Here is a 22,994-nt window from a genome sequence, read left to right as displayed (position 1 = left end):
ACAGCTGGGGAGGAAGGTGTTGGGAGCATGAGCCCCTGAGTTTGAGAGCTCAGCTGCTGATTGAGTGTTAGTTAATGCCATCTTTGTCAGCAGTGGAGCAGCTCTTGTGGTGGACCGTGGGAATGTTGTGGGACGCTTGGCTTCAGACCCTGTGTGACTTTTACCTTGTGTCACACTTGGCATTGAAAGACTAGTCAGGGCAGTGATGGTGTTTGGTGTTGCCAGGTCCCCTTGAGACAAACTGCTGTTTAGCTGTACATAGAGTGCTTTTCTCCTGTACACAGAGTTTCTGGTTACTTTTCTAGAGTGCCATATGCTAATCCAGCCTTCAAGTTACAAGGGAGTGGGTTGCTGTTCTGTAGCCAGCTGCTACAACCTTAGGACAAATAGAGATGAAATGCGATACTTTATCCTACAGTTACTATTTGAGGATCTGGCAGCAGTAATAGGTCTGATATGGCATCCTCCTTCAAACCTCCAGGTACTGACGTGTCTGTTTATTCCATCGTTCATCAGAAGCCATGTGATACGAGCCCTTTTTCCCCAAAACTTCCTTTGTGCACCCCACTTTGTCTGAGCCTGTGCTCATCCATGTTGCTGTGATTTCTCTTTTCTGTCAGGCACCTGGGGAGGGCTGGACTCTGCATCAGACCTCAGTGTAGGAGCATGCTGCTGCACTCCTGTCTTGCTATAGAACCTCCTGCTCCAAGAGGGGCAGCAATCTGTGCCCCCTCTTGCAGCCCTTCCAGTGGGAGGACCCACACTGTGTCAGGCAGTACCCACTCTCTGCACTCAGGGGTGAATCAAAGTTGAAGTCTGGTGACCCTTTGTAGCAGTTTGCTGCTTTTTATAAAAATAAAACAACACCAGCTGAAAAACCCCAACCAAACCCCTAAAAACCACAACAGGAAGCCTTGACTTGTTTAGATTCCCAGATGGTTTTTGATGCTTAGATTGAATTGCGAATTTTTCAAGGAAATGGTCCAGGTGAAGTGAAATATTTCACAAATTTGTTCTCAGTAATTCTGTAGAGAGAGGGAGTGTATGAGTGGGAGCAGTTACCTTCTCCCAGAGCATCACCAGAGCAGCCTGAGAATCTCCTTAGGACATGTTAAACCCTACTATCAGTTGAGCAGAAAACTGGGTTTAGTTCAGAGGTGAACTGGTAACTCTAGTCTTCCTTCCTGCTCCCATCTTCAAAATTGCAAGGTTGGGGGCTGGAAAATTTTAGAATCACGGAATTTAGGTTGGAAAGGGACCTGTAGAGGTCATCGTCACATACCCCCTGCAGTGAACAGGGACATCTGCAACTAGACAAGGTTGCTCACAGCCCTGTCCAACCTGACCTTGAATGTTTCCAGGGATGGGACATCTGTCACTCCTCTGGGCAACCTGTTTCAGTGCTTCACCACCCTCATTGTAAAAAAATTCTAGTTTAAATCTACTCTCTTTTAGCTTAAAGCCATTACTCACATTTCTTATTACAACGGGCCCCGTTAAAAAGTTGAAAAGCAACAATAAGGTCTCTGTAGAGCCTTTTCTTCTCCAGCCCAAGTCTCTCAGCCTGTCCTAACAGGAGAGGTATTCATCCTCTGATCATTTTTGTGGTCCTGCTCTAACAGGTCCATGTCTTTGCTGTACTGATGATTCCGGAGCTGGATGCAGTACTTTACAACAACAGAAGTATGTTGTTCTGTATTCTGTATGTTGTTCTGTATTTGCAATGATACTGAGAATTTGTCTGAAGCACAGGAAGACTTTTCTGAAAAAAGCCAGCAATGGCAAAGAGGCAATGTATTGTAGAGCATGGGGAACAGACTTACTTTCTTTCTATTTTTAGTCTGTCACAGGACTAGATGGTAGATAAAATCACTTTGCTTCTCCCAGCTTGCACCTTTTTCTAAAAATAAGAGTAACTGTTTTCTATTTTCTCCCTTACACAGCTGTAGATAATAGGAGCTGGGTATTAAACAGAGGACTATATAAAAAAAAAAGGATAGTGTGAAAGGTCCTGTCTTGTACACCAGTCATTACCTGTGCTAGTTTGGACACTCTTCTCCCAACAGCACACACTAGCCATCCCTCAAGGTAGGAGAGTCCACAAAGACACCTTGTGCTGCTTTTAAGAGCCTCTGCAGTGTGCTGCTCCTGCTGGACATCATGCTGCTGGTTCCATGAATGGGACGTGAGCTCAGCTGACCTTGTGGTAGGTGTACGTGCAGAAGTTTAAGGATGTGATTACAGCAAAGAACAGCAGATGCTGCTGACTCTATTCCTTCTGTGTCCTTCTTTGTACCTGTTCCAAGTGCTGAGCAAGCATGGTTCTTGAAAGAGGGAGGAAAGCAGAATGGGGCAGTGGTGAAAAAAAATGCTCTCAGAATGGTTTTGTAGAAGGAAATCAAATGGAGGTTATGTAGACATCTCTTCAGTGGTATATTTTGCATTTTCTTTTTTTTTTTTTTGAACATTAGAGTGCTTTTACATGCAATTTCTTTGGTTCTTTGAATTCTGACCCTTCAGTACCACAGCATGGCACACAGTTGTGTTAAATATAAGCAGCTTCTGTACTTAACTGACAGTGAAGTTGGGGATGGTTTTTAGTATTAGAATGAATTTCAGGACCCTTATTCTGAGTCAAAAAAGGCTCCCTGCTCTCACTGTGCATGCAGGCAGCTTGAATGTGCTTTCCCCTCCAGTGATGAAAGTCTTGGAGAGGATTTTTTTTTCCTGTATGTGATGCTGCAGTGGTGTGAGTGAGCTGTAAATAAAGCTGGGTAGTGTGGGTAGGGTAAGTCTAGTTAGGTGGCTTCTGTCCTGCCCTGTCTCACACAACTGCTGTGGCAGGTCTGGGCACTGCCTGTGCAGTGCCGCTTGAGGGGCCAGAAGTACTAGCAGAGTCCTCAAGAACATTAATGTTAGTGAAGGTTCTGGCTGTTGCCAAAAATGTTAGTGATGAAGAAAGTGAGAGCAGGGAAACAGGAATGCTTTTGTCTTTGCAAGGCTGCAATAAAATAATTGCCCTTGAAGTTTCCCTGTGCTGGGTTCCAGAGGCTGTGTGCAGGGAAAGGTAGGGCTTCATGGAGAAGTCCTGTGAGTTTGCTGCTGTTTGGGTTGCCTGACAAAATGCATTAAGGAGAGCTATATAGTATATGCTTCTTACTGCTGCCATCTTAGTTCCAGGGCAAATATTACAGTTCCCTTAAAAGGGAAATGCTATCATGCCTATCACAGTAGCTACAGCAGTTGCTGTTTCAATGATTATATTGATCATATCTGACTTCAACCTACCCAAAGAGACTATCCTCAACCCTTGAGTGTGCCAGTTGTAGCAATTGGATTTTTGAGTTAGGAGGCAAGCTAGTAATAATCCCATGTAGATGGTTTGTTACTTTGTGCTTTGATCTCATTAATCAGCATGCAAACTAAAGGAAAGTCGCTATTTAAAAGAACAAAAAGAGGGTGGGGGGTAAGGATGGATGGGGAAGCACTCCCGTGGTGAGGGTCACTTGTGGTTTATGTGCAAAGAAATTGAAGCAAGAGAAAAAGCACTTCTGCTTTCTTTAGTAACAGAACTAAACACTCTGCAAGTGGGAAGCTTTGTCAGGTTTGAAAAGCTATTGCATGCTGGTGAAATAGGTTAGAGGAGTGTTTGCAAAGCTCTTTGCTGCCTTGGCTATTTTGGAATGTGTAGGCCTTTTCTCAGCTTGAAACTCTGCAACCCGCTGGGATTTGCCCATTGTAAAAGGAGGGGGATGGCATAGAGCACGAGTTCCCAAGAGCCTGTGTACCTGCAGGTCACAGCCTGCTCTCTTCTCTACCTGCTCTGTGTCTCTGCAGCAGTTACACCTCCTGGGAACCAGTGCCTTGGTGCAGCAACACGACTTACTTGTCAGCCAAGTCCTGAGCTTGCATAAGAGAGAGGTGGGAGGGGGAGTGGGGACTGAATAGCAAAGTCTGGGATGAAAATGAGATACCAGATGCCTCAGCTGAGCTCCACCCTTTCTAAGAATCTGAAAACAGGCACTGTGTCTCCTGGCAACCTTGACACAAATCATAGAGTTTAACTTAAAAGAAGCACATATACTCCAAAGGATATATTCAATCACCAGGTATAAATAACAGGGATTCAGTCATTTTCCTCTTCATGAAGGATCTGGTGCTGCAAATGGTCTTGGGTTTCACTCAGTGTCAGAAGGGAACAAGTTAAAGGTGAAAGAGTGTTGTGGTAGGACAGTTAAGAAGTGCCAAGAAATAGTGTATTTTGTTTATTGTAAGCATGCACAGAAGTGCCCTGACTATTGCTTAGGAGCCAAATGCAGGACTTGGCCCTCCCCCATGGGCTGTGCTGGAAGCTGTGCCCTGCAACACATGCATGCAGTGGCATGTTGTGCCCCTGAACCTGGTTCTTACAGCTGGCACTCAGGGACTGACAGAGCTGATACCAGCCAATTTCTTGCCTTTGCAGTAGGTTGCTATCCTTTTGCAATGCTGACCTAATGCTTCTCAGTCTTGGACTCTAACCTGACAACGTTTCTCTGTGACAAGAGAAAAGATAAAACTGGGTTTTATCATGATTGCTTCTGCTTCCAGGAAAACTGTCTTTTCAGGTCTCCTGACAACTGATACTCAATAGCTACTCTGAAGAAAAACTTCAGTGCATTTAAAATGCTGGATATTATGCTGAGTTACAGGCAAAGCAGAGGTAAATGTTCATCTTCCATTAAAGGCAGAGCTACCACAAGGCTTCTAAAAAGATAACATAGGCAAAATTAAAATTTGCCAATCTGTCAGTGTCTGAGCTGTTTTCTCTCTGAGAAGTGACAGGGCTGGGATGGAGCTGGCAAGAGCTCTGGATGTTGAGCCTGTGAGCTGCAGCAGCGTTCCGGCACGTCGTGCTGTGGACAGCAGTGTGGGGAGAAGCAGCTGCCCCCATCCCTTCCCTCAGCATCTGCCAGCCTGACCGTGCAGGTCTCTGAGTGGGCAGGGCTGGCGAGAGGCTTTAGTGCCTTTTTGTGGACCTGACAGCCTGCTGCCTGAGGCAGCTGTGAGCTTTGCCCATGCCTAGACGAGCAGAAAACTGACCATTTGAGCAAGTGATTCTTTAACTCCATGCTTTTGAAGAAGCAGGCTTGGGGTTTTGCCTTTTTTTTTTCCCTGTCTGTGACACAGAGATATGGCATGGATTATGCTTACTGAAGCGTTCAATAGGAAAAGTGCTCCAGTTTCTTTTCTGCAGTGGGGGCTTTTGCTGCTTGCTCTGGAATGCAGGAGAGATCAATGATGGGTCGATGGACACTGAAAGAATCTGCCCAGAGCCTTAGCCCACTTGTGACCATCCTCCCCACAGAGATGGTGGTGGGGAGGGAACTGGCGGACACTTTTCATCACCTTTTGGTTTGCTCATTTGATTGATGTTGCATTAATAGTGACTACGTTTCTTGCTCATGGTAAAACAGTTAAAGCCCTGAGGCCCATATGCCGTGAGCTGTCATGTTCATCTGCCCCAGGTGATTAGTGTGATGTATAGATCTTTCTCCCTGCTCCTGAGTTGCTCAGGCACAATGAGGGAATACTCTGGCTGTGCATGCTGCTGGAACAGAGGTGTTGGCCAATTGCTTGCAAGCAGGATATATGTTTCCTTTGGGACTTGATTTTAAGAGAAGATATATATTCAGCTTTTGAGGCTTCACGGTGTGTTGGGAACCATTCTTGCAGAAGTCAATGCAGACCTGAAGTAAAGAAGCAGATTTCACTGTGTAAGCCCAGCTGGGTCTGCAAATCTCTGCAAGGAGCTGCTTGTTCGCACATGGGCACCTTCTGAGAGGGCTCCCATCTTCTCTTGTTATACTGTTGGGCTGGAGAGCTGAATTTGCTCAGCACTTGATGGCACATTTGATTATTCTGCAGGAATTTTATTGTAAACTTTCCTTCTCTTCCTTGCCTTTCCCTCTGAACTGCTCTTTGCCGGTTTTGTTTGGGTTTTTACATTTTTTTTTCTTCGACTTGTCTTTCATTGCTTTCTCTTCCTGAAATCTCTGCATTATTTTTCCTCTGAGACCTTCCACTAGGTCTTTGTTACACTCACAATTGTTTGTGGGAAAAGAGGAAGCACCCTTTATAGATGAGTTGTGTATGTGTATAAATTAAAAAAAGCAAGAATTTATTGTTAGTATAAATGAATTCATACCACTCTTAATTCAAGAATCATTTTACTCTACACACTAATTATTACAGAAAAATAAGGAATAATAATGCATTAGCATAGTTTTATACAGATATTTCTCAATAACTGTGATAATGCAGGTAAAACTATTAAACTTCTGTGTTTCTATTTGGTTTGCCTGTGTTGGGCTCCCTTGTGTTGTTCCTCTGAATCTTCAAGTCAGTTGTTGGGGGTAAATCCTCTGCTTTGTAGCCCTTCACTAGGAAGAGTATTATGTGGGTGTCGTTGTATTCTTCCTCACTCCAAGGTGCAGCTGGGTAACTTTTTTAAACATTTGCCAACACACTTGCACATCTTGCACAGCTCTACAATGCTTGTGGAATTCACTATGTATGGTGTCTTTAATGCATGATGGATAATTTTTATTTGATTTGTTATGCCTAAAACCTGTATTGTTCAGCTCCAGGTCTGTATTTCTTTAGTAGACTGTGGGTGACCTGTTCACAGCTTGGGCCTGCAGTGCCAAGCATGGATCTCATCTCTTATTATCCTGTGCTTGTACTCCTCTGCACTGCACCCTGCATCTCCACTTCTCAAGGCCTCTGCTCTCATGCCATGCCTGCATTTTTCTCCACTGTGTCATCATGTTAGTTGTAAATATCTCGGTTTACATAAAATAACTACTGGCCAATGCTGTTTATATAAAACTATGGTTGTATCTCACAAAAGATAAACAGAAGTAAAACAAATTATCTATAGGCACCTGATCAGTTAGAGAAATTCCTGTCGCAGCTTGACCAAGTAAAACAGAGCTGCAAGCAGGTCAAGAAAAGTTCAGAGCAAGCAAGCCCAGGAACCCCAAGGCCTTTCAGACTCATTACAGATCTTATGGCCTGATGCTGAGAATGGCAAATCTGGGTCTGTCAGCCAGGCACTGATCCAAGAGGGACTGAATCTTGGGAGCAAGTGGAGGGGTGGAGCACGACTGGGGAGCAAGAGCTCCCTGAAGCAGGTGTCTTGGCTGGTCTGTCAAGATAATTGTTATTTTCTCCTTGTTGATGTGCCTGTGACAGCTGTAGCTTTGGGAAGAGACCTCAGCATGTGGAGACAGGTCCTTTATCAAGAATGAACATAATGTGCTGTGATTCTGTAGCATTCCTCCTGGAAAAAAATTCATTTCCTGCCTTCATGCAAAGCTCTTCAGATTTTCACCTATGTTCTGACTGCTTGTTTGATCTCCCTTGGCCACACCTGGAACCAGCCAGCTTCTGCTCAAGGCTTTGTTTTCTACTGCTTCTCCATCTTTCTTGTCTATCTGATCTGCACATTTTCTTGTCATGAACTGTCTCATTCCTTTTATTGGACAATCCTTTTATTCCTCCAGCATTCCTATCATCAGTTGTCCATTGCTCTAGCCCCCAGGGCTGCTGCTCATTTGCAGTATTCTGTGGGTGTTTGCTAAGAGTGCTGAAATAAAATGCAGCTCTGCAACTCCTACTCCTGGCCTGGCTGATTTGATACTTCATGTAGGTGTATTGCTGGCATTGCTTCTCTGCCCTTAGGGAAATTAGTGGTTTTGGAGAGAGGGAGGGAGAAATGTGGACTCTGTATCTGCATGTGTATGTTGTGGCCAGTTATGTGTCGTATGTGTGCATGTCTGTGTATATATATACAAATATATGTGTGTGCACAGCTGTTTGTCATCAGTGCCCTGTGTCTTTTGAAGCTTGTCAGATGTACAGGCTGACAGACAATTCAGTGTGTGTAAGTACGGCTGCCACTTTGCCTGCCTTTGTTTTTCCACCTACCTTTGCTTCAGCCTTGAGGAGAGGTGGAATATTCTGCAGTGCAGCAGAGATGGCCTGTCTCTGGTTCTTTAGGACAGGGTTTTATTGCTGGTTTCTTGTTATTTTTTTTCCTCCCCTGGCTTTAAAGTGTTGAAGGGAATGAGTTTGTTTTCAAGATGAAGTTCCTTCTGAATCACTGGTGACTAGGCAGCCGTGAGCCATAACAATTAACTGGAGTAATTTTCATCTTCCTTGCAACTGTAATGATTCCCAGTTAGTAAGCTGGTTTAAATTTCATGGTTTTCCTCTGAGCGCTTTTCTCCCCACTGCTTTCCCCATAAGCATTTCTTGCCCAAATCTTTCACAATCTCCGTCTGACTTAGCCCTTTGCCTTCCAGAAAAGGTGCCTCTGTATTGTGCAGCTCTGTGGAAAGCCATCACTCTCCTGAGGGCATTACTACATTGTCTTTGGCTCCAGTGTGGCTGCTCTGGAGTTGCATAGAACTTACCCAGTGGAAGACGGGGCCCAGACTGTCTTTTCTTTCTGCATCTGTTTCTTGTGAAGCATTTTTCTGAGTCATCACCCTGCCTTATATTTGCCCAGTGTCAGAAGGGTTGCCAGTTTTAAAGATCTTCCTCCTCCTCTTCTGCTCTGCCTCCTTAAAAAGTGACTTTGAAATAACCAAGCATTGAAGGTTTTCATGCTAAGAATTTTCCACACACAGTGGTTTCAGCAGGGTGAGGATATGTTGCTAGAAATCACTGTGGCCAGTCCGTGTGGACAGGCAGCACCTTTGCTCTGGGAGGAGACAGGTGGGGAAACTTCTGCAGAGTTTCTGTTCTGTATGCCTGGTAAAACTGAAACTTCAGTTGTGCTCGTATGTATGCAAGAAGAAAGGCCTGGATTTGGTCAGTGTTAATAGTAACAATCTCTGCTCCTTATCAGATCTTTTTATCGAGTAATGTGTTTTTTTAAAGTATTTTTAAAATGTTTTGTGTGCCTTTTTTAGATCTGTGCATCTATTCTCTGCCATCTGCACCTTGAAGTCAGAGTCACATCTGGTTGGTTGTTTTAAAGATGTAGTCTGGCAGGTGTAAAGGGGCTGTTGAGAGCAGCCAGAGGAAGCTTTTGGCTGTGCTTAGCAGAAGTTTGTGTTGGCCTTGTTCAGGACAGGCGCTGAGGAGGAGCTTTCTGGGCATTCAGCCTCTCCCCTGATCTGCAGCAGGGCCTGTACAGGTAGGCAGGCATGAACCACACTGGCAGCAGATCATGAGGATGGTAGCATCTGTGCCAGATGATGGGGAGAAGCAAGTTGCCTGTTTTTCTGGATGTTATCAGATCACATAGGCATGGGTGGAGTTTTTGCAGGGACCTCAATTTTGAGGCTCAGTCAGTGGGATGAATAAGGTGAATTCAGTAGGCTGAAATGGTGGTGAGAACAGAGGCTACCCTTGTCTTGTCCCTTTGGGGATTATCCCTACAAATCCTTCTTGTCAGTTCAGCTCTGCTGCATTGTAGACTCATTTTCCTGAGCTGTTCTCCCTCTTTTTGGGTGTGGGTGCCCACTGGTTTAAGATGTCTCTGAATGCCAAATTTCTGGAGGCTTAGAGAATAGTCTGGGCAAGTATCTTACAATATGCCCTGTTCTTCCCTACACCTGACCTGTTGGAGACAAGATGTTCGACTTTAGTTTGGCCCAGTTCTCCTTGGAGTTTTTGGAGTGTGTTCTGTGGTATGTGTGAGTTCCTACTCCTGCAGTTTTGGGGTGCCACACAGTCTTTTAAACAGAACAATGTATCCCTAATTCACAATCAGAAATTTCTACACTATTACTTTAGTGGCACTAAAATATCACAGGCTTTCTTTTTCACAGTGGGTTTCTTGTTCAGTATTTGTATTTTTTGTCTTTAGTCTTGTGCTGGTTTAAAGGTGAACCAGCAGGGGAAATGAACTCACCACGAGAGAGATTATAAGTCAGACCTAAAATTTAATAATAATATTACAATAGTAACACTGACACACAAGGGAAATTGCTTTCAACTCACAAAATCCCAGCAGTATAACCCAGTGTCCTGGGGCACAAACCCAAGGGGGTTTGTTTGCCCTTGTGCTGAGACCCCTGTGGTTCCCCCAAATCCAGAGCAAAAGGAAAAGAAAAACCTGTTGGTGCAGGCAAGGGCTGTGGTCTGGGCAAGAGCGGGGATCTCCTCCTGTCAAGGTCCTGCTGCTGCTCTGGATCCGACGAGAGGTTCCCGCGGTCTTCTTACCCACCCCTTATGTACCCTCAGGGAGCTCTCAGTCCCTCCCCCTGGGCGGGGACTCACACAATGGGTGATTAACTCTGGGAGCCAGGGGGTGTTGAGCTGTTGATGGCCCATTAGCAGCTCCGCCCCCTCAGGCTGGGTGTGAAGCTGATAATGGCTCCCTGGGCAGCTGCTGCTAATGGCCCATTGACCGTGGGGAATGAATAGAGGGGGTAGAATACACAGCTTTGATCACCCCCACACAGGGTTAGCTGGTCCCTCCTGCTGAACTAGGACAGTCTGTTTTGGTTTCTGACATGTGAATTTAGCTTCATCTCTCAGGCTCCCACCTTTCCAGTTCTCTCGACAAGAATTGGTGCACTGGTGGAGGGGTTGGTGCAGGGAGCTCTGAAGGCTTTTCTGCCCAGACAGTAACACCCAACTCTTAACCTCTCAACAGGCAGCTCTTTCTTCTCAGCATGCATGTAATTAATACAGCTTGCATGAAAATACCCATTCAGCTGCATAGTCAGTGTGCGCATCCTCTCTCATCACTGTTAACCCACTCCCAGTACTGACTGTGAATTAAAGAAGCTTTTTGGCAGGAAGAGTTGCCATACAGAAAATTAACACCAGCTTTTGTAGACACTGCTTCGCTCTGATCAAGCTTCCCTAGGCAACCAATGCAGTGTAAAAAATATTTTGCTCTTATCAAAGTCTTTTTTTGCCATGCATTTAGTGCGTAGGAAGCTATTGCACTCTCATTTGAATAGTTTTGAGTGCAGCAGAGAAAGCAGAGGATGAGCCAGAAATCAAGAAATGGAATGATTTTGAAGGGATGGGACTGTTTGCTCTTTTCATTTATTCTTGCACTGGCATGAAAGGAATATACTGGGGGGGGGGTGGGGTGGGTGGGCAGAGAGAGAAAGCCAACATTTGTTTTGATGTCTTAATGGAGTTTTCTCTCCTCCTCTCATTATAGCACAGGTTTCATTCATTTGAGAGAGGAGGACTTCACACATGAACTCTGCCTATAGCCCACTATGTGTCCCACAGAAAGGGCAATGCTGAGTTTATGGGTAGCTTGGAAAGAAATGCTATCATAGCCTTTTAATTTTCCCAATCCTTTTGGAGTGGAGGCCTGCAGAGGAAGCAAAGAGGAAAATTGACTTCTGCAGAAATTTGTTTTTCATCAGCTTACTGAAGAAGGGGGAAGGCAGCTGAGAATAGAGGAATGTGTGGGGAAACAGGAAGATAATAAGAGTAAAATGCCCAGAAACTATGATTTTGTTTATCACAGGAGTAAAGTCAGTAAAATCAAAAGTGAAGGGGGCAGAAGCTGCATGGAGTGACCCACTGCTGCTGACTTAGTGAGTCAGATACTTTGTGTAAATATGATACTGATGTCTGATTCCTCCACATTCCTGCTCCTGTATTTAGCCCAGGAAAATTGCTTGTTTTTTGTATTTTGTGGGTCTTTTTCCTTTTGTTGGAGCCAATGGAAACTGCTGTGAGTTTCCTGCCCACCTCCCACCCCCACCTTTATCTGCATATGTGGTGTACAGTTGTAAACATTTAAGATAGAGCTGAGTTCATGGAGGTTTGGAAAGTTCTGCAAGGATCATTTCTTGTTGGCTGATGCAAATGGGCTCCCTGGTGGAGAGTGCTCAGGTTGTCTACAAAAACCTTTGACAGTGCTGTGAGAGCTAATTCTGTCCTTTCCTTGTGTTACCTGAATGTCCCACAAGAAAGAGGTGTACTGGGAAAGATTCCATAGCCAAGTTGTTTATAACAGGTGCTTGCATCAGGAAGGTGTGCTTTAAAGGTTGTAGGGTGGCATTATAGATCTATAAATAATGCCTTTGAATATATGTGCCATTGCCAATGGCCACTGCAGGAACCAGCATGAAAACAAACAGGAGACTTGATCTCAGCTGGCTGATAGATGGTTTGTATAGCAGTAATCCATGCAGCAGTGAGTAGTTTATGTAAATGTCTTGGAAGTCAGAATATACGTATGGATTACAATCAATCCTCATCTGCCGCTGGAGAAGAGGTAGGGTTTGTGCTAAAACAAAGGTGCTAACAGTTTTGATGTTCTCAACAGCAAGTGTGTGCCAGGCTTTGTTGGTCCCATGTGAGGTGTTTCTGGAGATAGTCTTAGTTTGCAGGTTGGCACTAGCATTTCAAAATATCTCTGCAGACAAAGGTGTCTTGAGAACTTGATTTTTCTTTGGAAGCTTGGATTTTGGAAAAGGTTGGAGTGGGTGGAACAGGTGATGTGATCATGGTAGAAGTGCAGGTTTGATGTACTTTGCTTGGTCTACATCCACAGTTGGAAGCTGAAACAAAAAGTGCTGTCTTCCCTTGCATCCTTTTCTATCCCTCTGGCTGTAAAATCCTGCATGCAGTCTTATAAAGACGCAGACAAAGGTGGAGGATGGATGGATGGGTGTATGCTCTTGTATGCAATTAATTTTCCATGGTAATTATTTTTTATTATTTTAACTGCTGTAAGATTAAAGCCAGCATAAACGGAAAGGAGTAGACACTTTGAGTCTCCTCAGTGCTTGGTAGCCTTACTGGACTTGGAGGTAGTGTGGAGTAGGTGGGTCAGTGACTTGACCTGTCAGTGTCTGCATTCCATTTATTTTACTATACTGATTTCCTTTTGCAAGACAGAGCATGCCCAGAGTATTAATGAGTTCTGAGATTTCTTGATTGGAAAGCTGCTGCAGGCTCTGCTGAAGAATGACTTCTTGACTGTCTGGGGAGGAGGAGCTGCTCTGTGGCCACACCAAGCTCAGCTGAGTGTCAGAGCAGGCAATTGAGGCTGCCCTGTCATGGAATTGCTTAGGTTGTAAAAGAACTTGAGATCTTTGAGTCCAACCATTAACCTAATACTGCCAAGTCCACCCCTAAACTTTGTCCCTGTGTGCCACATCTACACATCTTTTAAATACCTCTGGAGATGGTGACTCAATTACTTTCCTGGGCAGACTGTTCCAGTGCTTGACAACCCTTTCTGTGAAGAAATTTTTCCTCATATACAATCTAAACCTTGCCAATGCAACTTAAGGTCGTTTCCTGAACACTTGAAAGAGATTAAAGAAATAGAAATAGTTTCTGCTTGTTGAGTAAATGTGCTCTCTATAATGGAATGGACTAGAAACCTTTTCAAGCATTTTGAGAGGGTGTCAGTGTTCAGACTTGAATGCTCCCAACTCACAGACCAGTATCTGTAAGATTGATGGTTTATGGTCTGACATCTTGCTGAATAAGGTGTCCTTGGAGTTGGCTGAAGTCTTCATTGCCCTTGTGTATGGCAAACAGGAGAGGGATGCTGAAAAATCGGCCTGGGACAGCATTGCAGTAGGGTAGCTTTTGTTGGATAGCAGTTGATGTAAGCAAGCAAGTTCAAAAGACTTGTTAATCCTGGCTAAATGATTTTATTGGCAAGAAGGTAATAACCAATTAGTAAGTTACATTAGTTATTAGCTGACAAATCAACATATCTTGTTTTCCTCAGCCTACAAGTTAAAATTACTATTTCAAGGCATAAATCAATGATTGCTGACCAGTAAGGAGATACTGTGATTTATTTCCACGGCCTCTCCTGATAGTGCTTGTTAATTATGGGTCAAACTCAGTGAATCAAACGTAGGATTGTCTTAAGACAAAATTAAAATATCCATATTTGTGGTGATTGCTCTGGCACCAGGAGCCGTGTGGCTCTTTGAGTAGTTTGTTGGTTTGTCTTGCTGTGTGAGCTGGGTGGCTCTTACCTTCCCTGTGGGCTCTGGACTTGGCCAAGGGCTGGAAAGAGGGAAGGAAGCCTGCCAGCAGACAACCTGCTCTGGGGTGCAATTGAGCTAAAATTCATGATTGTAAGTGAAACACTCCAGTTTGCTTCCCCAGGGTAAAAAGCCCAAAAGGATCAACCCTGGTCTGAACAAACCTCTTATTTATGCTTTCCCTGCTCTTCCACAAGATTGTCTCCAACTGTGGCTGTCTGCCTTTCAACTATCAAGAAAGTTTGGTGCCTTGGGTGCCTTGAGTGCCTTGGCCTTCAGGGTAAGGCATGAGTGGAGAAGAGTCGGGGGAGTGGCATGGATGGAGAGTAGGGTAGTCTAAAGGGGGAGGAGGACGTGTGTTATGAGTGGTTGGTGCTTTGGATGTCCACTTTGAGCCAGCAGTGATAATGGAGTGTGGCAGCTTCAGCCAAGGACTCTGAGCTCAAGGTATTGGTGTGCCATTTCTTCTTTCTACTCTCTTTTTCATGTTAAAATTTACACTACTTCTGGCAGTATAGCCCAGTCAGACCAAAGGAAAGGTTATCTGCCTGGGCTAGGAGGGAAGCTGGAGTCATTGCAGGTCCCTGTCAGGCTTGAGCTATACCTACAGTGCTCCAAGCCTGCGTGCTGGGGATGTGGAGGGCAGCCTGGAAAGATGCAGCACTTGTCCTGGGCAGCACGGTGCTAATGTACTTTGTCCTGTGCATGAGTGTGCACTGCCTATCTTGAAATGTTGCTGATGTCTGTAGGTGAGGTTCTGCACCAGATTTCTGTGATGCGTCAGCTTTTGCCTTTTTGCTTGGCTGCTTCAGGCCGGCTCCTCTGTCCCGCACATTGCTCCCTGTGACCAGTGTCTGTGGCCTGGCACGCATTGCAGGCAAGCCCCAGTGCCATGGTGATGTGAATGAAAGTCCCCAGCATGGCAAAGGCTGATGGCAGTGGAGCAGGGACATCCTGCAGTGCTCCCCTGGCATGACAGCAAAGGAGGAGCTGGGACTCTCTAAACTCTGGCAGCATGTCTTAGCAGAAGGACAGGCAGAAAACACAGTTTCTATTTGAGAGGTGAAGTGAGAAATAGGGCACAAGGTCATCAGAGCAATTGTTTTACCTCCTTTGATTCATGTAACAGCATTTTCAGTTACTGGTTGCTACTACTCTCTGCTACAGGACAAATGCTGTTACATGAAGATTTGAAATGGCCTGTAGAGTGTTAGTGGAGAGTAGGGAAGGCTTCAGTACTCATGACTGCTGTAGGCTGGTTGGGGTGGGCTGAGGCACAGAGGCAATGCACTAAGGGCAATATTAGTGGGAAGTGGGGCTTCTTCTTTCCTCCCTTTCTAGTCAGCAGCAACTATTTTGCTCCCAGTGGAGGTGATTATATTGTTTACCCGGAGTTTACTGCCGCTTGCTTTTGCAGTTCCTTTTGCTGAGAGATTTCTGCAAGGCCCCTGAGCAAGTTGCTTATGCAGATATGGCCCTTGGGTCAGTAGTTTTTTGTCACCACATGTCTCACTTCTCAACTGGCCAGTCACTTCTTGTGCTATACTTTTCACAGAAATTTAGCCCCTCAACCTCTGCTTCTTCATTCCCTGAGAGGTTTCCTGAAAGATCCCCTCTTTCTTTCTTGCTTATGTCCTTACTCTGTTCTAGACATGCTGTTTTGATGCCCAGTATGTAGTCTTGCTTTTATGGCAGAAGATGTAATCCAGTAGGACTGTTGCACAAATTTTCATGGTCAACATTTCTGTCCAGCTTGAATAATCAGAGATTCAGAGCTCCCAGGTGCTGGAAAGATAATTATTTATGGTACTAGAACATGGTACTCCTCAACATGGGAGAGTCATGTAATTCCCCTCTGGACTGTTCTTTTGCTTCACATATTTTCAATTTAAAACCCCAGCTCAGTGTGTGAGATTAGGGAATGAAACAGCTTTTGGGGACTGCTTTTGTTGCTGCTTTTTGAGAAAGGATGGTTCTTTGGTTATCTTTATGCACATGGTCATGACATCTCTTGGTTTTTCTGTTTCCTTCATCTAGGTGTGTTGTCGTGCTGTTCAACCCTAGGAAAAATAAGCAACACCATATTCTAAACAGTTCCAGGTGAGTGAAGCTTTAAGATGGGCCTGCTTTCTGAACTCAAGGCTTTTATGGCTTGAGTGCAGTGCAGGAGCTGCTGTTGCTTCAGACTAAATCCCCTCGGTAAGAGTTGCCTCGGGGACAAGCTGCCTGCTGGTTTGACTCCAGCTCCTTCTATTATGAGGCGGTATTGCTGACAAGGTACCTCCTCATAAACATTGTGATCCCATGAGGAAATGCTAATGGGCATGACAGGGAGGAGATGTTACTAGTGGAATCTAACTTATTTCTCCACCTAAAACGATTACCTCATTATTGAAGCCACCACTGGGACATGGTCCTGCATCTGGAATAAAGGCACAATGATGCACCTCAACTTTTGGAGCTTTTCCAGTGCCGTAGGCTATTGCTTGAGACTTGGGCAGCAAGGAATCCTCATGGCAAAGCAAAGTCATTATGTCAGGCTATTCTGGATGATTTTAGGCTCTTTTAATTTTATCCCAACCTACTCTCCAGTTATGATGTATTGAAATGAAATCACATGTTGGAAATGTTTCTCACTGTCATTTTCTCTGTTTTAGGAAAACAATTACAGCACTTGCCTTCTCTCCAGATGGAAAATATTTGGTTACAGGAGAGGTAAGTGTGAGAGGAGAGAGGGCACACCTTTTCCATCACATTTTGGAGCAGAGCAGAGGGACTTAGAAGAAACAGGCCAGTGAACTGCTTTGTCACAGACCAGTCAGTTTCAGTGTTGCATCACTGTTCAGTGGCCCTGCTGGGTTATGGGTGACACTGGGGAGTTTTCAGTACTTTGTCTCTCATCAGCTTGAGGGCTGGATCTTCTGGGGTGACATCTGTGGGCTGAAGGTAGAGTGATAATAAATGGAAGGACACACATGGCTCTACTCTAGCATCAATGAAGAGGACTTGGATGGTCCTGAATTTTGGTCTGAGTTTAGCATTGTCCGTTTATAGCATTTCAGGAAGTAACTGAAGCCAGTAACAGCTTTGTGGAAAAAATGAAAACTGCATGTGGAGTGGAGCTTTAGGAATGGTCACAGAAGGTACTGGTGTATGTGGTTTGGCATTGTATGTTTGGCTGGGGGCAGCAATTGCTTCCTCTTTCCAAATGTGCCCAAGGGGGAGAATAAGGATGAGTGCACTGTGTGTCTGTTCTCCATTAGAATTTCAGGACCTGGGCTGTCTCATAAGGCTGGAATTGCTAGATGTTAAAAATCCACAGAAATGCTGACCTCCATATGGTTGGGCTCAGTTTGCTCTTGTGTGTGATTAATGGCAATTCACCACTGATGTCTGTGTAAGACATGGAAGCGGAGCATGTGGGAGACAGGTTCCCTTCTGAGCCTCAGCCACAGGGAAGAGAAGTATGTCATAGCCCTGTGTTGGAGCTGTCAAGACGGAGACTGTTTGCTCCAGAGGTCCCTAGTGTGGTCAGTGTCACTCGGTGGCTCCAAAGCTGGGCTTGAGTCCTGCATGGATCAGACCAAGGGTGGAAACAACAGTGGGTTTTTTTTGAATGGAGGCTACCATGACACAGAAAAAGAAAGCACAATTTTTCTTTCATTAGATCAGAGACTCTTGTTGTTACTAACTCTTTAGTGAAAACGTGAGGTTTTATAGCAGTAATATGTTTTAATGCCTCCTTACTCTCTAGAAATCTTAGTGTAGTAAACCCCCTTTATATTAAAATTCTACTATAAATAATATATATTTTTTCTTCATGTTGTTCTAATGATTCTGGTATTTTATTTTGTTATCCAAATTTTTTGTTGTTGTTTTGTTTCTTGTGCTCAATTCCTTTCATGTGTGGTAGGAATAATGGTATAAAATGAAGTGGGTACTTTCTTACTAACAACTCAGACTTTTCAGTTTGAACCTTCATTGGGGTAAATGGCAAGTTCAGATTAAAAAAAGCCTTTCCAGTATATTTGAATGTCTTGTGGGGACTTTTTTTTGGTTTTGCTTTTTTTTCCCCCCTTATTGCAAAACATGTCTCCTCTGGCCCTGTCATAAAACCGTTTCTTTTTTCAGTATCCTCCCACGTGTCTGACATTTGAATTATTGCTTAGTGTAGCAGTGTCCCCTGCTGGTGTCAGTAGTCATGTCTTAGTTCAACCTCTGTCCTGCACGGAAATGATCGCTGAGTTCACTTTGTTAAACTTCTTTTTAGCCACCTCATGCTAATTCTGACTAATAACACCTTAGTTTTCTGCATGACTGGCTTTTCAGGGAGGAAAATATGAAGGTTAGTCCTTGGCTGCCAAACATATTAAATGCCCTATGTATATTTCAAATTCATAAGAGAAGAGATTTATTTTTCTCTTCTTTTCTAACTGTTATTTTTTGTTTCTTCCAATGGAGGCATAGAATCCTTGTCCATGGGGTGGGTGGGGTGTCACACACAGCTTGGTTTTGGTGAGCATTTCTTAAAAGATGAAATACAAATTCAGTTCATTAACGTCTTGGACTGTATCTTAAGATGCTGGTAAATTATACGTATGTATGTGTTTAAGTACAGCAATTGCTTTGAAGAGCAGCTGATTCAGCTCATTGTAACATCTTGCCAGCCACCTTGAGACCTGAGCTCTGCCTTGCAGAAGAGAGAACTGTACTAACTGCAGTAAAATCTGAGCATGGTGTTTCTCCAGGCCACAGGCAGTTGCTTTGGAAAGCTTTTGAACAAGGCAATTAAAACATGCACAATTTTGAGCTTTTAAAGCTTTGATTTTGAGCTTTTAAAGCTTTGATTTTACTTGTGATGAGACTTGCCTCTCCCACACAATCAAATGACTTACTTAAAGCAGATTAAAAAGGTAACATTGTGCCATGTTGCCATGGTTATGTTATCTTGCAAGCTACTATTTTGACAGACTTCAGTGTGAAATCATGAGCAGTTACTTGAGTAGGATTTGCCCATCAAGCACATTTTTGGTCAACATTTCAGCTTGTCTTGTGTGCCTTGTTTTACTTTGGTTTAACAGCAAACAATTGAACAAAAGAATAGAATTGTCTGGCAGAAGGTGCTGAATTGACAGTTTTGTTTCTCTGGAGACCAAGCATAAAAACAGAGGCTCTGTTCTCCTAATCTTTTTCTCTGACATTACCTGGCCCATACTCTTTTCAGACAGAATGCATCCATGTGTTACTTTGTGACAGAAATGATGCAGCCTCCTTCAAATGGCATGTGAGAATTATTGCAACAATCATCTCATGTGTTTGTATGGCATGACCTGGCTGGATACCTCAGATGTCCAAGTTGTGTTAGGAGCAGAGGATGTGATGGCCTTTTGTTTCACTGAATCAAGAGATAACGATCTGTTATAATCCTTTTCATTAGCAGGCCATGAGTTCCCATTACAAATATCAGGGATGTGCATCCAAAGTGTTGTCTAGTCTGTGGCTGTTTTGTGAGTAGCATAAGAAAAGGATTAAAGCACGGGAAATTGTATGAATTCTTTCAGACAACTGTTGAAATGCACATACTCCTTAGGTTGCCAATCTCAATCTTTTTCCAAGCTCCTCCATATTGACATGCTCAAATCTGTCAGAACTGACCTCAGGGGTTACATTTCCTGTTCTGTGTCTGTTCCTGTCCTTTCCAGAGTGGACACATGCCAGCAGTTCGGGTATGGGATGTGGCCGAGCGGACCCAGGTGGCGGAGCTCCAGGAGCACAAGTACGGTGTGGCCTGTGTGGCCTTCTCCCCCAGCTCCAAGTACATTGTTTCAGTGGGGTACCAGCATGACATGATTGTCAATGTGTGGTCATGGAAGGTAAGTTATCTAGGAGGTTGGGTGAACCACAAGGTGTTGTTAACTTAAAAGAGTTCGTAGTCCAACTGTAAACTCTGTTAGATTCATTTTTCTTTCTGCTTTTTAAAAATTCTGTAGTTATTGTTTGCTTTTTGACATTCATAGACAGACAAATTCAGACACGAGGGAAAGTTATGGTTCCTTAGGGAAAGTCTAAGTAACTTCCATGATGGGAATATTCTTTACACTTGGAGACATTTGACATTTTGCTGTCCAGCCAGAAAAACCTGGACTTTGAAACCTTGACAAACTGTTGTGCTTTTTTAGAGGCTTAGTAAAAACTAATTTATGAGCTTGACGAAGGAAAGTGTCATCAGTCAGGGATTTCTCTGGTAGTGTGGTGGATGGTCTTGGCTTGTTCTGTTTTTGTTATGGCAGGGTTTGTGATACTCTGATCCCATCCTTGATGGGTGAGAAGGGAAACATAGGGAGTTTATAGTGGGTGAACGTTAATGCCACTGAATTAAGGCAACACTTGGTAGAAACAAAGCCCATGTCTTATCCTCTAGTAAACATTTAAGCATTTGTTGTTTGTAGATAAGAAAATAAACATTTATTGTTAGTAGGCTTGGAGTCTGCTGTATTAATAAATGCTAGGCACTTACTCATCTCCTGTTACCTCTTGAAGTGCTGTAACACTCTCTAAAAGAGATCTGATTTGAAAACCCCAAACCCTAAATGGATCTGTTAAAACTCACAGGACTGTTGAATCATAGAAGGGTTTGGTTTGGAAGGGACTTTAAAGATCATCTTGCCATGGGCAGGGACACTTTCTACAAAAGCAGGTAGAAACCCCATTAAAGTCCTATCCAATCTGGCCTTGAACATTTCTAGGGATGGGGCATCCACAACTTCCCTGGGCAACCTGTTTCAAAGCCTCACCACACTGACATTAAAGAATTTCATTCCAGTGCCTCACCACCTTCACAGTAAAGAATTTCTTCCCAATATCTAATCTCAATCTATCTGTTTTCAGTTTAAAACCATTACCCTTTGTCCTATCACTGCAATCTCTGGTAAAGAGTCCCTCCCCATGTTTCCTGTAGACCCCTATTATATACTGGAAGGTCTCTATAAGGTCTCCCCAGAGCCTTCTCTTCTCTTCTCTTGCAGCTTCTAAGTCCATGCTCATTAAGTATGTTACTCTGTTCATCACATTTCCTGTGCTGTAATTTAAGATCTCACTCTTAGTTGTCTTCTGTATGAGCTGAAATTTGACCTTGCTATTTTTTCGTGTAGCTGAACTTTGTGTAGTGATAAAAGCTGTGTATGTGTGTATGTCAGTGTTGAGAATTGAGTGCTCAGCCTTTTCATTCTTGACAGTTATACAAATGAAAGTAGTGACTTGAAGAGGGTCACAATGTGTAACATGTGTGGGACAATACAAGTAGCTTTGTTTTCCCTTATGCTGTTTTTTCTCACTCTTCCGTGCTGAAGAAGCAAACATTAAGCATACGCTCCCGTCTGTGATTATTGGGAGGGTCAGCTAGCCTTTATTTTGCAGCCTGGACACCAAAACTAGAGAGATTTTACCTGACCAAAATCAATGAAGACAGAGAGACCAAGATATGAATGCAAATCTCCCGAAGCATTTTCCTTCGCTTTTAACCACAAACCTTCTTCTGTCTTCTGTGCTGCTGCTTTGATTTCCCTGTTTTTCCTGGCTGGGAGACTTAGTTTTTTGGCTGTGATGGAAAAGAAAACCCATGTTGTCTGTGGGTTTCCTTGCTTCATTAAAAAAAGACCACAGCAATGATCCAGATGTTTAGGTCTGCAAGGGTCCTAAGCCTTTCTCTGTGCACTGTCTTGAAAGGAGTTATGGTAATTGCTGCCCCACTTGATTTTCCTTCAGTCTGGCTTGGGGCATCCTCCATGGTAACAGTGCAGCAGCCTAGACTCCTCTGTTGGTGGTTTCTTCAGTTCTGTCAGCACACAGTCTTGTGAGGCCCTTGGAGCAACATGATTTATGTACTGAGGGCATTGTGTTGGGAAGACTGAGAGCAACTGAGTCTATAAAAGGAAGGGTAAAGGAAACAGAGCAAGGATGAAAAGGGATGCATGTGCTGCATGGCTGCAAACCCACCACAGACAGAGGCGAAAACTTCATTCTCACTTCTGCCATTCCCTAGGGAGAGGCAGTGGGAGGAAAACTGAGCTATGATATTGCGAATAGGGAGCTTCTACTCTCGCACCATTCTGTATCCTCTTTTCTGTCCCTGCGTGTTCTTCCTCCTTTCCCAAACTCTTTGAGATTTTGAGGTACACATTTGATGTATAGCAGATTTTGCTTTTTCCCTTCCAGTTTTTTTATATTTTGGGTCTTTTGATAAAGCAGCATGTCTTTAAAGAGAAGAGAGAATTTATGGAAGAACCCTGTGAAAAATACCTGTTCCCCTTTTTGAGTGCCTTGCCCTCATTGCTGCCTGGGGGCTGGGAGAGCTCCTCCTTCTGCTGGTTTACATATGCATTTGCTGTTTAGGAAGGGAATGCGTTTGCTCTGGGCTCCTGGTGATTGTGAAACCAACATGTTTGTTATGGCTCAGAAAGCAAGTTCCTGCAGGCACTAGTGCCTGCTGATTTGGTCTCGATCTGGTGGAAGTGGAATTGAATGCAAATATCTGCTAAATCAATGTTCCCAGTTAGCAGTGGGGAGGTCATGTTCGGAGGTGAATGGGGAATAGTTTGGGCCTCGTCTTTCCTTGCTGCAGTGCTTGTGCTGGATGTGTGCCTGTAATTGAAATCAGTTTCCTTTACTTGTGAGCAAAGAAATTAAGCAATCTAAACAATTATGTTTCCAGAAAAATATTGTAGTGGCAGCCAACAAAGTCTCAAGTAAAGTGACAGCTGTGTCATTCTCAGAGGACTGCAGTTACTTTGTCACTGCTGGAAATCGACATATCAAGTTCTGGTACCTGGATGACAGCAAGACCTCCAAGGTGAGAGAAAGTGCATCAAGGCCGAGCTGTGAACAGGCATTTCTATCTTAGAGCAGGATGAATTTTAGCCCAGTGAGCTGTGGGAAGTGGCAACTCTCTGATTTTGCTGGGATTCAAGGATAGCCCTCCACCCCTGGCTCTCAAGTCTGTCTCCCCAT

The 22,994-nt window shown here is 44.0% G+C and overlaps 1 protein-coding gene across 3 annotated transcripts in view; it reads left to right on the top strand.

Annotated features, from left to right (window-relative positions):
• Positions 1–22,994, top strand: part of MAPKBP1 (mitogen-activated protein kinase binding protein 1) — a 99,368-nt gene that overhangs the window by 36,514 nt on the left and 39,860 nt on the right. For all 3 annotated transcript variants that reach the window (XM_071558374.1, XM_071558372.1, XM_071558373.1), the window contains exons 4-7: positions 16,026–16,088; positions 16,646–16,703; positions 19,691–19,861; positions 22,699–22,836. In XM_071558374.1, coding sequence (XP_071414475.1) covers positions 16,026–16,088; positions 16,646–16,703; positions 19,691–19,861; positions 22,699–22,836 — 430 coding nt within the window. The remainder of the gene's footprint in view (positions 1–16,025; positions 16,089–16,645; positions 16,704–19,690; positions 19,862–22,698; positions 22,837–22,994) is intronic.

The sequence above is a fragment of the Pithys albifrons genome, chromosome 6 (genome assembly GCF_047495875.1).
Source record: "Pithys albifrons albifrons isolate INPA30051 chromosome 6, PitAlb_v1, whole genome shotgun sequence".
Lineage (NCBI taxonomy): Eukaryota > Metazoa > Chordata > Aves > Passeriformes > Thamnophilidae > Pithys > Pithys albifrons.
The sequence above is the reverse complement of the archived record's forward strand: the minus strand, read 5'-3'. Positions and strand labels throughout refer to the sequence as shown.